The sequence below is a fragment of the Marmota marmota genome, unplaced genomic scaffold (assembly GCF_001458135.2).
Source record: "Marmota marmota marmota unplaced genomic scaffold, marMar, whole genome shotgun sequence".
NCBI lineage: Eukaryota > Metazoa > Chordata > Mammalia > Rodentia > Sciuridae > Marmota > Marmota marmota.
Genome location: NW_025999961.1, coordinates 7008247 through 7023719, shown reverse-complemented (window position 1 = coordinate 7023719; position 15473 = coordinate 7008247). Strand labels below are relative to the sequence as shown.

The 15473-nt window shown below is 36.3% G+C and overlaps 1 protein-coding gene across 1 annotated transcript in view; it reads right to left on the bottom strand.

The window, feature by feature from the left end:
* Drosha (drosha ribonuclease III) overlaps positions 1 to 15473 on the bottom strand; it is a 120826-nt gene that overhangs the window by 73486 nt on the left and 31867 nt on the right. Inside the window, exons 11-15 of the mRNA XM_048802861.1 lie at positions 14629 to 14715; positions 12008 to 12094; positions 6445 to 6516; positions 4620 to 4701; positions 3593 to 3667 (exon numbers count right to left, since the gene is read on the bottom strand). Of these exons, the coding sequence (XP_048658818.1) occupies positions 3593 to 3667; positions 4620 to 4701; positions 6445 to 6516; positions 12008 to 12094; positions 14629 to 14715 (403 nt within the window). The remainder of the gene's footprint in view (positions 1 to 3592; positions 3668 to 4619; positions 4702 to 6444; positions 6517 to 12007; positions 12095 to 14628; positions 14716 to 15473) is intronic.

Here is a 15473-nt window from a genome sequence, read left to right as displayed (position 1 = left end):
AAAAAAAAAAAAAAAAAGAGAATATATAATTCTAGTTTTTTATAATTAAAAAAAAAAAAAACTGGTTAAACTAAACAGTGTTTCAAGACAGAATAGTGTTTTCCACTGAGTCTGGGCAGCAACTGGATTCAGAGAGGGTTCCTGGATGCTGGTTCTTGATCTGGGTACAAAATACATGGTCATATTCACTTTGAAAAATCACTAAGGCCTATATTTGTGTGAATTTTTCAGTATTTTTGTTTTAGTTCTATCAAAGGTTCTCTTTGAGAGAGAGAGAGAGAGAGAGAGAGAGAGAGAGAGATGATACCAAAGAATATCTGAAAAGCACATTCATCAGTAACCAAAACACTAATATTTAAATAAAGCACTATTATGAATGATAGTATACAAGTATATACAGTCCCTGCTACCTGCCAAGAATTATGTCAGCATTGGTAAAACAAGAAATAGACAAGGTTCACTCTTCTGCTTCACAGAGCTCACTGCTGAAATTTTTAGGAGAAGAAAGGAATGAGGAAAGAAGAACGAATGGGCCTAAAATGTTAAAAAGAGTAATAACACATTTTTCATGGCAGCATAAACTAATGTGATTCATTTGACAAGAAACTTGGCACTAGCATAATCTTTAAAAACATCCATCTGCTCAATGAATTATTAAAAAATAAAATGCAAATCATATACTAGTATGATGACAACCATGTGAAAATTTTACACATAGAAAAAAAATTTTATGTGATTTGTGTGTGTGTGTGGGGGGAGATTGTTTTGTATTTTTCCAGTACTATGAATAGACTCTAGGGCCTTGCACACACTAAGGAAGTGGCCTACTACTGAGCTACATCCCTAACTTTAATGCACTCTTTTAAAAAATGTTTTGATTGTTGGGCATGTTTACAGGCACATGCCTTTAATCCTGGCAACTTAGGAGGCCAATGCAGGAAGATTCTAAGTTCAAGAGCAGCCTCAGAAAAAGTTGGCAAAACCCTCAGCAACTTAGCAAGACACTGTCTCAAAATAAAATTAAGATGGGCTGGGGATGTAGCTAAGTGGTACAGTATCCCCAGAATCATACACACAGAGAGATGCGCCACACAGGATGCTTAACAAAGTCATTTCATTTTTTTGCAGTGTTGGGTTGAACCCAGGGCCTCACATGCAGTAGGCAAGAGCTCTACCACAATTATATCCCCAGCCCTAATGAAATGATATCATGAAAAACAAATCTACCATAATTTGCCATCCAATATCAAATGCATTTTATACATTAGGTATTTTTCCCTATCCTTCAGGGTTTTTTAAAACATTTATTTTCAAAGGGAAATCTAATAAAACAGTAAATCCTGTTTAAAAATAAATCAATAGACTTTTTCCTTATGACAGCCTAAATATTATCCCTACATAGTTATGAGAAACATTTTGTGAGTTGAAATCCCATAAAGTAAATACCTGACACAAGATTTTTCTGTAAGATCATTTTAAAACTGCCCACTTTTTCTTAGAGATTTGTTTGGTCATAAAATGCCTTAGAGGCATAGAGATACAAAAAGGAAAGGCTTTTCAACAAACTCCTCTAACACCCTTTCTAATAAGTTTATTGCTAAAACTCCATTATGAAATCAAAGACATATTCACTTGAAAAGAAAAAAGGACATCTTGATGAAATGAAACCAGATATAAAAAGGAGAAAAGCTTCTGAGTGCATTTTCTAAGCAAAACAAACATTACCAAAAATATTAAAATAAAAAGAAGTCACTGTGCGTGACTGAACTGAGCAAAGAGCGCCCTCTCCTCTAACTCTTGAAGGAAGTCTAAACTAGACTGAGCAGACAAAATACAAAACCAACCAAGGGAAACCAAAGGTAAGAGGAAAAAAGAGCCTAGAAGAAAAACAAAGTCAAGAGTCCAGTCAGCACTGCCACAGGCCATCTGGATTGTTCTTTGGGAGGCTGGCTTTGGAATCAGAAGCTGCAATGGGGACAGGTATCAGAAGCTGCAATGGGGACAGATGGAGGGGTTCTGGCACTGAAGCAAAGCTGGCCTGTAAATGAATCACGAAGTCTGCACTCGTGAAGACTGTATGACAGGCTCCAAGGAGATTTCTGAAGCATGAGGAGTGCCAGAACTCCTGCTACCAGGAGGACCAGAGGCATGAGGAGGAAAGCATGACTGAAGACTGAAGTCCAAAACTGCTATTGTGGAGAATTGGGCAGATGAAGAAAAACTCCCCAGTCAAGACTGCAGAACACAGATCTACAGCAGTCACTGTATTTTTTTTTTCTCTAGTATCACTGAGTGGTCCACATGCAGAAGAAAAGGCAAGTGGCTGGCTTGATGATACTTACGTGGACATGGTGGTAGAACAATGGCTGAGTGAAAGAGGACAGATCAAGGAGCACAGGACTTGGTCAAGAAAGCACAGAACGGGGGCTGTGCACAAGGAAGGGAAGAGTCAAGCAGAAGTTAAGGAACAAAGGCATGACAGGCCAGAAGTACACAACATCACAGCAAGTGAGACACTGGCATCAGATTCCAGGGATACATTCACATGGACATGGCCCAGACCAAGTTTTCACCTGGGGAAGAGGTGGGTGAGTTGTGACAATCATCACCATAAAAAGAGTCAAAAAACAATACAGTGGCTGGGCGTGGTGGCACATGCCTATAATCCCAGCAGTTCAGGAGGCTGAGGCAGGAGGATCGCAAGTTCAAAGGCAGTATCAGCAACTTAAGAGAGACCCTAAGCAACTTAGCAAAACCCTGTCTCAAAAATAACAATTTTTTTAAAAAGTCGGGGGGAGTGGGCTGGGGATGTGGCTCAGTGATTAATCACCCCTGAGTTTACTGGATTAGTAAAAGGATTTTGCTATGAGCAGAAAACTGTAAGCAGTTTTCACTCATTTGACAAAGCAGGTCATTGACTAGGAAATCATAGAGAAAAGAGTGGGAACAGAGTGGCAGGAACCTCAAAGGAAAAGGTTTTGTGAACAAGAAAGTATCTAAAAGATTTCATTAAAAATCAAAGCATTTTTAAAATACTAAATATACTGCCAATATCTTACAGCTGGATTTCTTTAAAAATTATTTTAACTCATATATTTACTTATATATTTTAGTTTAGTGGGAGAATTACCACTTTTTTTAAACATAAAATACTTAAAATTGTGTTAAAAATAGGGGAAAAAAAAACACCTATAATTCTACCACCTTAGCAAAACTAGTATTGCAGTCATTTTAGAAGTTAACGTCATATTGTATATAAAATTGTATACCAATTTTTTTTCCAATTAGCTACACGAATTTTTGAAGCCACACGCATTTTCTGTTAATTTTAACACTTGCATGATATTTTATCAAGTAGATTTTCAAAATTTACAAATCAGTTCTTCCATTGCTCATCTAATTCGGGGCTGCAATAAATTATGCATGAGTGTAAATCAGCATGTAAAATTTTACAATTCATGTACAACCTGAAAAGTAGATACATGAATAGTGTCCAAGGTGGGAAAGTTCCCCTAAAGATTAAAAGGAGAATGGTAGGCTTAATTTCATATGCACTATTTCACCAAGTCACTGACAAGTCAAATGATTTTACCTGGAAGAAATCTTACAAAACGTGGCATGAAATGAAATCTTGGGCAGCAGGGAGGACTGTCTTCAAACAAAGGACCTAAAGCAAACAAGTGGCAAGGAAAGAGAAAAGAAATCAAACAATTTAGAAAGCAAACACTACACCCTAATTCCTAAGAATTTTTTTGGTTTATGGCAACCAAAAAACACCACCAGAAGTGGGGACATAACACTCCTACTCCCCCAACTCTTCAATAACTTAATCAATCATCTGGAACTGCCACAGCAACCAGTAAGAATCACAAGGAGCAGGATATGGAAAGTCAAGGGGACAAATGAGAGCTCTGGAGAGCAAATATGTAGAGTAAAGTTAATTTTGAAATTCAAAAATTCAAGTTTTTCTTATAACTCAACTAGAGCATAATATAATAAATTTGCATGTCATTTTCTTCTCATTTTAATTAATACACTAAAAAATTGAAATGCTATTGGTTTGAGAAGCCATTCATCAATACATGTGGTTTAAAAAGCCTTTCAAATTCAATTCATTCATTTGAAAACTGGTTTGAAAAACTATTAATGAATACACTGCTTTAAATAAGTAAATATTTAGTATAATACAGACATTTTCAAAAGAGTAAACTACTATCATCAAGTTTTTTAATCGATTAGATTACTCTGCTTTCTGTGTGTGTGTTAATAACTGAAGTTCTCTGTTACATGTCATCATAGAAGTTGATAAGAGCACAGTTCAGTAGATTTAAAATATTAACTCATGAGATTTTCCCTAATGCACATAAATCAAGGTAGTTACTCATAATAATTGGTACCAACTTCTTGGCTAATAACATGCCACATCAAATTACTAAGAAGTAAAGTCTAGAAAAACTTAGTCATATCAAGTGATAGCAAGTGTTCCTATGAATAATACACTTTTCTATGGGTATTTCAAAAATAAGAATTTCAACCATCTGCCCCCCCAATTTACAAGCATTTTTCACATATAATGTTCTTCTATAAGCATTACTTTTTTCTTTAAATTCTGCAATTACCTTTGAGATTCCAGTCATATAATTCCAAAATATCTCTGAATAGAAAAAGTGAAAAGAGTTCCAGCCCTTTCACACAAAAATTCTGAAAAATAAACCAAAGTCAAATCATGATAGATTTGTAAATATATAATAACTAAAGATTCAACATTTTCTAGCCAAGGATCTTAGAAAAGTGTCTGTTGAAACTATACTTAAAAACAATTTCCTAAAATACTTGGCCTCTGTCTTACAATAGCTCATGGTTTCAGATAGAAGTGAAGGAGACAATAATGACATTAGGATTTCTACAAAAATGTCAACCCAGCCTTACAGTACAGAAATAAAATGATACAAAATTTAAAGTCAAATCTCATATCACAGTTTTCAAATCCAATTATAAAACATATCAGAACCTCCTGGGGATGTTTTATTAACTCAAATTACACACATATCTTCAGGCACTGATTGACTTGTTCATCACGGAGCCTCTCCACTCCATCCAACACAATCAGAATCACTGTTACCATGCTACCCAAAAGCAGTAGTCCTGTTCCAAAAAACTTCAAACTCTTAGCAAAAACAAATTAAAAGCTAAGAAAAACAACAAAACTTTGTTATCCCAGTGACACTCAGAAGGCTGAGGCAGGAAGATCTCAAGTTCAAGGCTTGCCTAGGCAACTTAGTGAGAACTCTGTCTCAAAGTAAAATTAAAAATGACTGGGGATGTAGCTCGGTGGTAAACCACTTGCCTAGCATATGCAAGGCCTGAGTTCAACCTCAAATACTACTGAAAAAAAAAAAAAATCACAAAACTTTGTACCAAAATTTCTCCTGTAAACAAGCTAAACAGATGATATATTTGCAAGTAAGACTTGTTTACTAATTCTTTCTACTACTTTACTTGCTCAGGATTCATAAATCACCCCGCATGAGATCATACTAAAAGTCATAAACTTTTACAACAGCAAATGAAGGCTTATGACCTTAAGATCTAAAAGGAAGCAAAAAGGCTTTTTACACTGGAGAATGAAGGGACATGCCCTTCTCTTTAATTCTTTTCAAGTAGCAGGCAGAATGAACAGGACTTTCCCAGAATAAAATAGGTGCTAACTAAACATGCATGTCATGCCCATTAATTTCCCGTTGGAGGTCCCTGCCCATGACAGAGCTCCACTGTTAAACAAGTTTTAAGAAGAGCCAGGGGCTCTGGAAATCGACCCTAGCTCCAAAACAACGTTAAGTGCACAGGCTTGTTAGCTGTCTAGTTGTTATTTCTTAGTGTGATTTGTTGACACCACTAAATTCAAGATCAGGCAATGAATCATTCTGTGATTCGCATTAATCTTGCTTTGGAATTTTAAATTTCTTGCATATATTTAGATAAATCTGCTGCTGAGCATCCGCAATGAAAAACAATTAGGAAAGATATGTAAATATATGGAAAGAAAAATGAGCTAAGCATTGATCTTGTCATTGGAGATAATGAATAAGATTATTCTAACAGCTATCAGATTCAGTTTCACTATTCCAATTTCCTCTCTGATAATGGCCAGTAACCAAAATCTGTCCCCTACACAAAATAAACTAGAAACAGATGCAAAGTCACTACCAGCAGATGCAACACAAGCAGAAGCAGGTTCAAAAAAAGGTCAATGAGTTTAAAAATGACCCAAATTTTAACCTTGATATCAGAGCTACATTTCGGTGACCATTTTGACAGTGATCATGGTATTTTAAGGACCTCCTCTGGCAAAAAGCCAGAGCTGACCAAGGCCAATTTTTTTTTTTTCAAGTGTGGAATAAACAAAAGAACTACAACAAACTGTTAAACAAGCTTTTCACTTACCTCAGGCATCATCTCTTCAATGAAATGAATCGTATAGTCTATGTTGAATCTAATTACTTTACACAGTGGAATCTGCAATGAGAAGAGAGATTCAGTTCCCCAATACTTCCCGGCAGGATAATATGGCACAGAATGTGTCTGCTACCTGACCCAGAGGCCATCAAACAAATAAGAAGGTTTCACTCTCATTTTTGCTACTAACACGCACATGAAGTTTGTCCACAACTACTGGATTTTAATGTCAAGAACCCAGCTGGCCAGGCATCTGTAGGAAACCTGCATGATGTCGGTGTTTAATTAATAGTATGAGCAGCACCAACAGTAGCAGAAATTGACAAGAACCCATTAAAACCAAACATATCACCTCTAAAGAATTAATAAAACCACAATCATAAACTTGATCCCCTCAGGTTTTTAAAAAATCTTTCAGAATCTTCAGTTCTTCATGAGATTAAGTATGGCCGACTGATGACTTATTAGTTAAGGATTCATAGCTCATTGAAGAGCATACAATTCATGCTGCCTATCTGGCCCTTGAGCAAAAACAGCAAGTATAGAATAAAAATAATAATGGCTAGAATTTATCGGGCCAGGCACCATTCTTATGTTTTGTAATATGGACTCATATAACCATCAGAGCATCCCCAGATAGGTCTGATTATTATTCCCATTGTACAACAGAGGAAACTAAGGCAGAGAGTCATGATATCCTGCCTAAGACACCAGATACTGGTAAATTAGGACTTCTTGCACTAGACTGCAGCTGTTAGCCAGAGTACACACCTCTCATTACTTGTTCTAATATTTAGTGTATATGCGAAAATAAAGGAAGACTCAGTATGAAATAAATCCATTTGTCTTATTCTACCAATGTACCAACAGACACCAGCCTAGCACCCAGACATAACGGCTTTCTGTAAAGATATTTTTGAAAGAATGAAAAGAATGACAAAAGGAGGAAAAGAAGTTAATGCAGTGGCTTGGCTGGCTAGCTGGGGAAAATAATAGACCCAGAGGCCCTAGAGAGGTGTTAAGTGGGTTTTTCTGACTACTCAATCTATGCATAAGACTATGGAACCGCTTATATAAACCATAGCAATCAAAAAGAAACAAATTTTAATTGTACCAGCAAAACAGATGGTAAGAAAAATAGCCTTATATCGCCACCTACTGGAAATCTCAGAAATCAAGTTTTACTTCTTAGGTGTTCTTTTTCTTTTTAGATAGTGATTGTGTGAAATTCATAATTAACTTGAATAAGAGATTCATTTTCAACCTCCTGGTGATACTGAATCCTCAACTAATCAAAGCAACATGCTAAGGCCACTACTATTTTTTAAGTTCTACTTTATTCCTCCAATTGTATAAAATATTTCAGAATTACAAATTTTTACATGATTTAACGTAGTTGTTCGCAAACAATACATAACTATTGTTTGTAAACAACTATGCCAGGCTTATAATTATAATTTAAGGCAGGCCACAGTTCCTGCCCTAAAAGGTAAGGATCCAAAAGAGAAAGAAAGGCACATGAACAAATATAATATAATATGGTAAAAATGTAACTTACAGCTGCAATTATAAAAAGCAAGCAAAAGAAAAAAAAATACAAAAGAACCAATAAGGTTATGTTTTCAAAAATAAGGAGGAAATTCCTGGGCCATCCAGAAAAATAAAGTTGAGGCAGCATGACAATTTAGCTTCTAGCAAGACAGAAAAAAGGAACCTGATGGAAGAAGTCACTTCGTCATTTGAGAATAAAGTGCACAGAGAAAAGTCAGGTAATTCTTGAAAAAAGATTAACTTCATTATGTTGCCCACAAATCATATTAAGGCCAAGGCTTGTGGCTATGTGGCAGAAGAAATCACTCAAGTACTTTCAAGTACAGTCAAGTAAAAGACTATCATACTTTACATTTCATATGGGCCACTATGGAAACTGTGGAAATGGCTCAGAGGGAACAAAGACCAGAGGACCAGACTGGAATCCAAAGCAACAAGCCAGAGCTAAATGAAGGAAATACTGAAAAGGAGGGGAACATTTTTAAACATATTAGAAGATGTTACTGATCCACACAACAACATGGGAGTGAGAGAGAAGAAAGAACAGAGGACAACTTCTAGGTTTTTGACTTAAGAGCGAACAGGTAGGTCACAATAGCATTAATACAAAGGCAGATATTCAAGAAAATGTCTCCTGAGCACATCAAACTCAGTGTGCAGGGAGGATGAAGAGTTCCCTTTCAGGAAGGCTGAGGGACCTAAGGAACATCACAAGGGCATCCAATAGGCCATCTGAAACTCAAATAAGGAACAGAGCTATCCACCACAGCTGGAAGCACAAAGTCCCTGGGGGTCAGAGTATGTATGGAAGAAAGAACTGTGGGTGGAATTGCTAAGCAAGAAAGTCAGCTGCAGAGAAAAGAGCAAGCACTCCTACACAAAAGACAGAGCAAAAAAGTGCCAACTTCACTCCTTCCTATCATGTGCAAAAGCACTCAGCAGATAACATGTGCAAACATAGTCCTCTCCTCATGGAATTTCACCTCAAATCACTTCTGAAGATTTTGTTTAAAAAACTCTTTCTTTTACACATTTGATTTTCTTTTGAGCCTCTATCCATACCACCAAAGCCCTCCTGAGACACACAAACTTGGAGAAGCGGCATCTCCTTATCTACCCTAATCTCCCAAGACAGCTGGTCATTTTACTACACATTAGTCATCGGAAAAACTGTTACTGGCAAGATCACCAAAACAGCTCCCAACCTATGCCCTCCAATCACATACATTCCTACTAGCACTTCTTAAAATAGGCTGAACTTAAAAGTGAAGAATATCATATGTTGAATGATACTAACTCCTAACTCATCCTGGGAAGAAAACACCCTCCCTAAACCCCTACATTCTAATACTACTACTTCCATACAATGAATGACCAAATCTAGGGGTCAGTGAGGTCACTGGAAATGGAAAACCAACTAAGGTGGGAGGGAAATGATCAAGAAGTTTTCCTGTTCTTCTGCAAATGGAAGAATCTTCTATACAGTAAGTAAAGTTATAAAAACTTATGTATTATATTATATAACGATACTTATTGTTAAAGCCCTTAATGCCATCAGGTATTCTAAGTAATGGTAAATGTATTACATAAAAGGATAAAATTTTCCCAGACGCTATATGCTTAGCCATTAAGGCTTGGAGACCTTAAGAGAACTTGTCAGAACCAGCTTTGGTGGAGACTCTATAGTTACTATTACAGGCATGCCCTTCTTGCTGATGTGCTTTCTCTATACGAAAATGAATCAGATCAGTAAAATGATTTAAAAATTCTTTTTCTTCGGAGACTATTTCAAATCCAAAAGGCCTTTAATGGCTCTAATTCCTACAGACTATAGAACACTCAGTTTAAAACTCAAACTTATTTTATCATCTCCAGCATAAATGATGGGGCGCCTCACTACACAGTTCTCAAGTTTTAAGACATTCATATATAATATATGCTGAGGTTTTATCTTTTATTTTATAACAATAGCAACAACAGGGATTAATTTAGCATTAATTAAGTGTCAAACCTTGTGCTGAGAGACTTTTAAGTTATGTTTTTGATGTGAACCTACTAAAACAGACCTAAAAAACAAACTATTTTTAATACAGTATGTTGGATTCTAACTAAAATCCCAAGAATAGCCACATTAATAAAGCTCAAAGAATCACTCGACCAAGGTCAAAAATAAAAGAATTACAAGATTCAAACCCAGCTGTCTGACATCTTTTCTAAAACAAGAGGTGCCAATATTTATTATGTATCAAACACCCTGGTGAACACTTTCTATGTGTCATCTTGCTTTATTTTTCACAAAATCTGAAGAGACTGCTATAACTAATGCCCCTATCTTCCAGATGAGAAAACAAAGGCTTATAAAGACTGCAGTATCAAATCACATGGCTAGTAGGTAGAATTCACTAACATTTAAACCCTGGTCTCTCTGAAGCCACACTGCTTTTCTTCTTCAAGGTGACCCTAAAAGTCAAAATGAGCTCTATATCATCTCTAAAGAATTAAGAAAAAAAGATGAAGATTATTTTCTTTTAAAAAAAATATTTGTTTTGTTTTTTTTTTAGTTGTAGTTGGGCACAATACCTTTATTTTATTTATTTATTTTTATGTTGTGCTGAGGATCAAACCCAGGGCCTTGCACTTGCTAGGCAAGCACTCTACCACTGAGCTATGACCCCAGCCAGATAGATTATTTTCATGCTAACTAAATTATTTGCATTTGTAAGCTCTGGTGGCATTACATGAAAAGGCATTACATGAGGGGTCGGGTGGGCTTAATGACTTCCAAAACCTTTTATATCTCTGAGGTTGCAGGCTTTAGTATAACGAAGGTTTGAGTGCCTAGTACAGACACACAAAGCATGGGAATCACTAAAATTCAAAAACTGCCCAGTACCATAAAGGCTGTGTAAGAATGGTCCCTTTTCTATATTGGTGAACAGATGGTCCACCGGGAGGTAGATGTAATGTGGAACATCACATGCTTTTACATTTTACATTTAGAGTATAAACATTATCAAAGAAAATTCTCTAGGATAAAATATACTACGGAATAAAAAATTAGGAAAACAATTCGTTTTAAATCACTACTTCGAATTACATCTACCTATGAAGTGAAAAAGAAGCCAAGGTAAGGCCAAGTTTTGGGTCTTAGCCTTCGATGGAAAAGAATCCCATGTCTTAAATAAACAGTACTAAAATAATTTTCTAACCATAGATATCATTTCATGAAACCAAGCCAGAAAGGATTAAAGAGCACTCTATTTTGATGTAGCCACACCATAATTATAATCCAGTAAGTTCTACCAGAGCCAGAGCTAGGGAAAGCACACGGCTGTGCCTCCTCTCCTGCACAGCTGCCTCCTGATTTACTCTACACCCAATTGGAATATGGAGTAATACATGAGGCAATTCCAAGATTGACAGCTTTGAAACAGAGATTCTGGACTCACAGATACTCATAGTTGAACTGATTACCAGCAAAATATTCATAATATCTGTGTAAATATCCTAAAGACTCTTACAAAAGACATATTCCCGAGGTTTGAAAGCAAAAAACTGTATGAAGTTAATCAGGCTCCAGCTAACAAGCTGTTTCTCTTTCCTTCACCCAGAGACATAATAGTTTCTCCTCAAAACTTTCCAACTTTCTGTTGAAGGACAACCAACCCAAAATAGTTTTAACACATTATTCCACAGTTTATCTTCCTTTTTCAATCTTTCACACTCTCAAAATGTTATTTTCTCAAAATGACACATGTTTACCTACACCATTTAATGTGGACCCAATGTGTGACTCATTAGCACAGATGTCACACTTCTACCTGACACTCTGCTGCAGATTTCCTGCAGCTCATGCAGCAGGATGCACAGTAAATGTTACTAAGGAGTCAGAAGAAGGGAAATCTACTCTGACTTTTGAAAAAAAAAAATATGAAGGAAAGACAAGGAAAAAAGAAGGAGGTGGAGAAAAGAGAAAGGGAGTAGAACAGCACATACTTACATTGGTCAGAGGGGCATGCGCAAACATAGAAAATCCTTCAAAGATATACTCATGATCATCATATTCTATAACAGTTGGCCTGTCAGTCTAAAAGTAAACAGAAACACAAAACGCAGTTTAAACAAACCACAATTTGCATGTGCAGATATCCATCAGGATACAGAGTAATCAAGAGCAAAAATGAAGATAACTTTGTGCATGCCTATCATTTTTCCAAACTTTATACAAAAGTTAATTTTAAATGGAATTCTCTGGGTGGTGGATTTCTCTGGCTTCAGTATTAAGTACAGTATTTATGTCCTGAGACAATGAAGCCAATTATCGGTGTCATAAAGAAAAGGTCGTGGCTCAGTGGTAAAGTGCTTGCCTAGCATGCTTGAGGCACTGGGTTCGATCCTCAACACCACATAAAAATAAAATAAAGATATTGTGTCCATCTATAACTAAAAAAAATTTTAGAAAAAGAAAAAAAAACAAGGGTTATATAGTTTTCTAGGAACTAGTTTCATTTAATCCCACAACACTCCTCTTACTGAACTATATTTCTGAACCAACAGAAGTTCTAATATGGAACAAGATAATTACACAGCTCACTCAAACATAAAAAACAAAAAGAGACTTGGCATCAATATGTAAAGACTAGAGCTGCCTAAAAGGCTCTTAAAGCCTTCAGGGTGCCAAAGTTCATAGCTCCATCCCAGCTTCTCCAAGGAGAGGCCAACCCACCAAACATGCAATATATCAATTCCCATACAATTTCAAAGACCTTAATTACCCAAAAACTGAATTAGTAAATGATACAAATTTTGATCTAACCATGAGACTTTCTTCCTTATGACATTCTTCTTCTTCTTCTTTTTTCATACCAGGGATTGAACCTAGGAATGCTCAACACATCCCCAGCCCTTTTTATATTTTATGTAGAGACAGGGTCTTGCTAAGTTGCTTAGGGCCTACGTTACTAAGACTATCTTTGAACTTGCAATCTTCCTGCCTCAGCCTCCTAAGCTGCAGAGGTTACAGGCATGTGCCACCATGCTCAGCATATATTTAATCCTAAATGTTAAATATGGAGCAAATTATCAAGGTTGGTAATAGACACATAAGAATGTGTTATAAGGTAGGCTATAAGTATCATTTGTTTAAAAATTATATATATATATTAAGAACTTAAGAAGGATCAATCAAAGAATATCCAAATACACATTATTCGTTTTGCCAATATTCTGTTGCATTCTATTTGAGTAACTCAACAGTTTGGCAGTTCCTCAGAATATTAAACATAGAGTTATCATATGAACCAGAAATTTCAGTCGTAGGTCTACACCCAGAGGAAATCGAAACACATACAAACACTTGTACACAAATGTTTACATCCATAATAGCAAACAGTGGAGATGACCTGAATGTCCATCAACTGATGAATGGACAAATATAGTGTATCTATTTTATAAATACACACATAATGTAAGGGAATATCATTTGGCCATAAAAAGGAATTAAATAGGGGGCTGGGGCATAGCTCAGTGACAGAGTGCTTGCCTCATATGCATGAGGCCCTGGGTTTGATTCCCAACACCACAAAAAAAAAAAAAAGGAATGTAGTACTGGCACATCTTGCAACATGGGCATTTTGTTGAAAATAATTAATTATGCTACATGAAAAAAGTCAGACACAAAAGACCACATGTTTACATAAAAAATATCAACACAGGCAACTCCACAGGCACAGAAAATATCCTCTCCACCTAATGCTGAGGATAAGAAAGAAATGACTACTAATGGGCACAAGGTTTCTTTTAGGATGAGGAAAATGATCTCAAGTTAAGATTGTGAAGATGATTTTTATTAAAAATCATGAATCATATACTTTAAATGGGTGAATTTTATGATGTATGACTATCAATGAAATTATTAAAATATATAATTTTGAATATTCCAATTCTGAAATAGAAATCTCTTGATGAGAATAAATAAATTTCATTCTATGAGGCACTACAGTATAACAGAATAGTATATAAGTACCAGCACTGGAGCTCAATTCCTAGATTCAAATAACCCACCTGCCACTTGATACCTGAGAAATCTCAAGCAAATTATTTAACCTCACCTATAAAACCCATGCCCCACGTGGATAATGGACATATACTTGAACAGGTATATTGTGAGAATTAAGTGAATACATGCTAAACACTTAGAATGGTGCCAAGAACATAGTACATGTTCAAAAATATTAGGTGCCATTATTATTATAATAAATATACAATAGATTTTCTTGTTTGGATCACAAGACAATAAATAAGCTATTCACTAATAGTTAAAAGATACGGAAATGTTTTCATTCTTCCCACACCACTGCTTCAACTAACAGCTCCATAATTCACTGGCCATTATGAATTTGATTATTATGTAGCATCAATAATACAAATGAAAAAGTATACAGTAGTACAGTGGTGAGGAGCTGAAATAAACTTCCATTATGATAAAGGTCAATTTTATCAACATAAAAATATTTTTAAAAGAAAAGAACATTTAAGAACTGAATCAGTAACTTAGTATACTCACATTTTAATCTATTTACATACTAAATTATATACAATTTGATTTCATTAGGAACTTACTAAAAAGTTTGTAGGAGGGGAGACTGTGATCCGATAGTGGAAAAGTCTGCCAGCATTGTTGGTCATGGGGCGGCAGGGTTTGATAGCCTAAGAAAAAGAACAAAAATACAGCTTACAAGTAAGTCAGAAAACATTCTTACTTAAAAATGAACTATATTTTCAGACTCACACTGTCAAAAGATGTTTTATGTGCATTCCCTCTCAGAAAGAACAGAATTCAATTTAATGCTAACGAGATGAATAAAATGAGCAGGCCAACCAGTTTTCAACCCTTTTACCATGGACTAGTGATCGGAGATCCAGTGTCCAATAAAGCCACAAACTATGGGCTTCTGAGCCACCAAAATATGAGTTCAGTAAACAGGCAATTGTTGCCTATGGAGACACCTAAGGCAAAATGGCTAGACCCAAGTACACCTGGGGGTGCCTGCCACTGGCAAAGATCTGGTGCTCTTCAGTCCGGGTAGGTGGGAGAGTAGGTCAAGTCAGCGTCAAGGAGGGTCTGGAGGAACTCATGAGGCTTGCTGGAGATGAGGCAATTTGGGAGCCATCTTTGACATAAGTGCCAATAGATGTCACTTTACCCATAGTGCAAATAGCTGGACTGGGTCTCGTCCCATGGGCCATGAGCCTACAAAGGCCTGGGAGAGTGGTACACTGCAGGACAGGCTGCTATTGCTTTGAAAACTTTATTGGATGGTGTGTCTTGGTGTTTCCCAGGTGGTAAGGACCTGAGGAGCTTGATTAAATTCAGAGGCTGCACCACCAGAAAAGATGTTTGGCCAACTGTAAAGCACTTGCCCACAGTGGCCTGTTCAGGGCTCTCTCACAGGTATCCCTGTGCT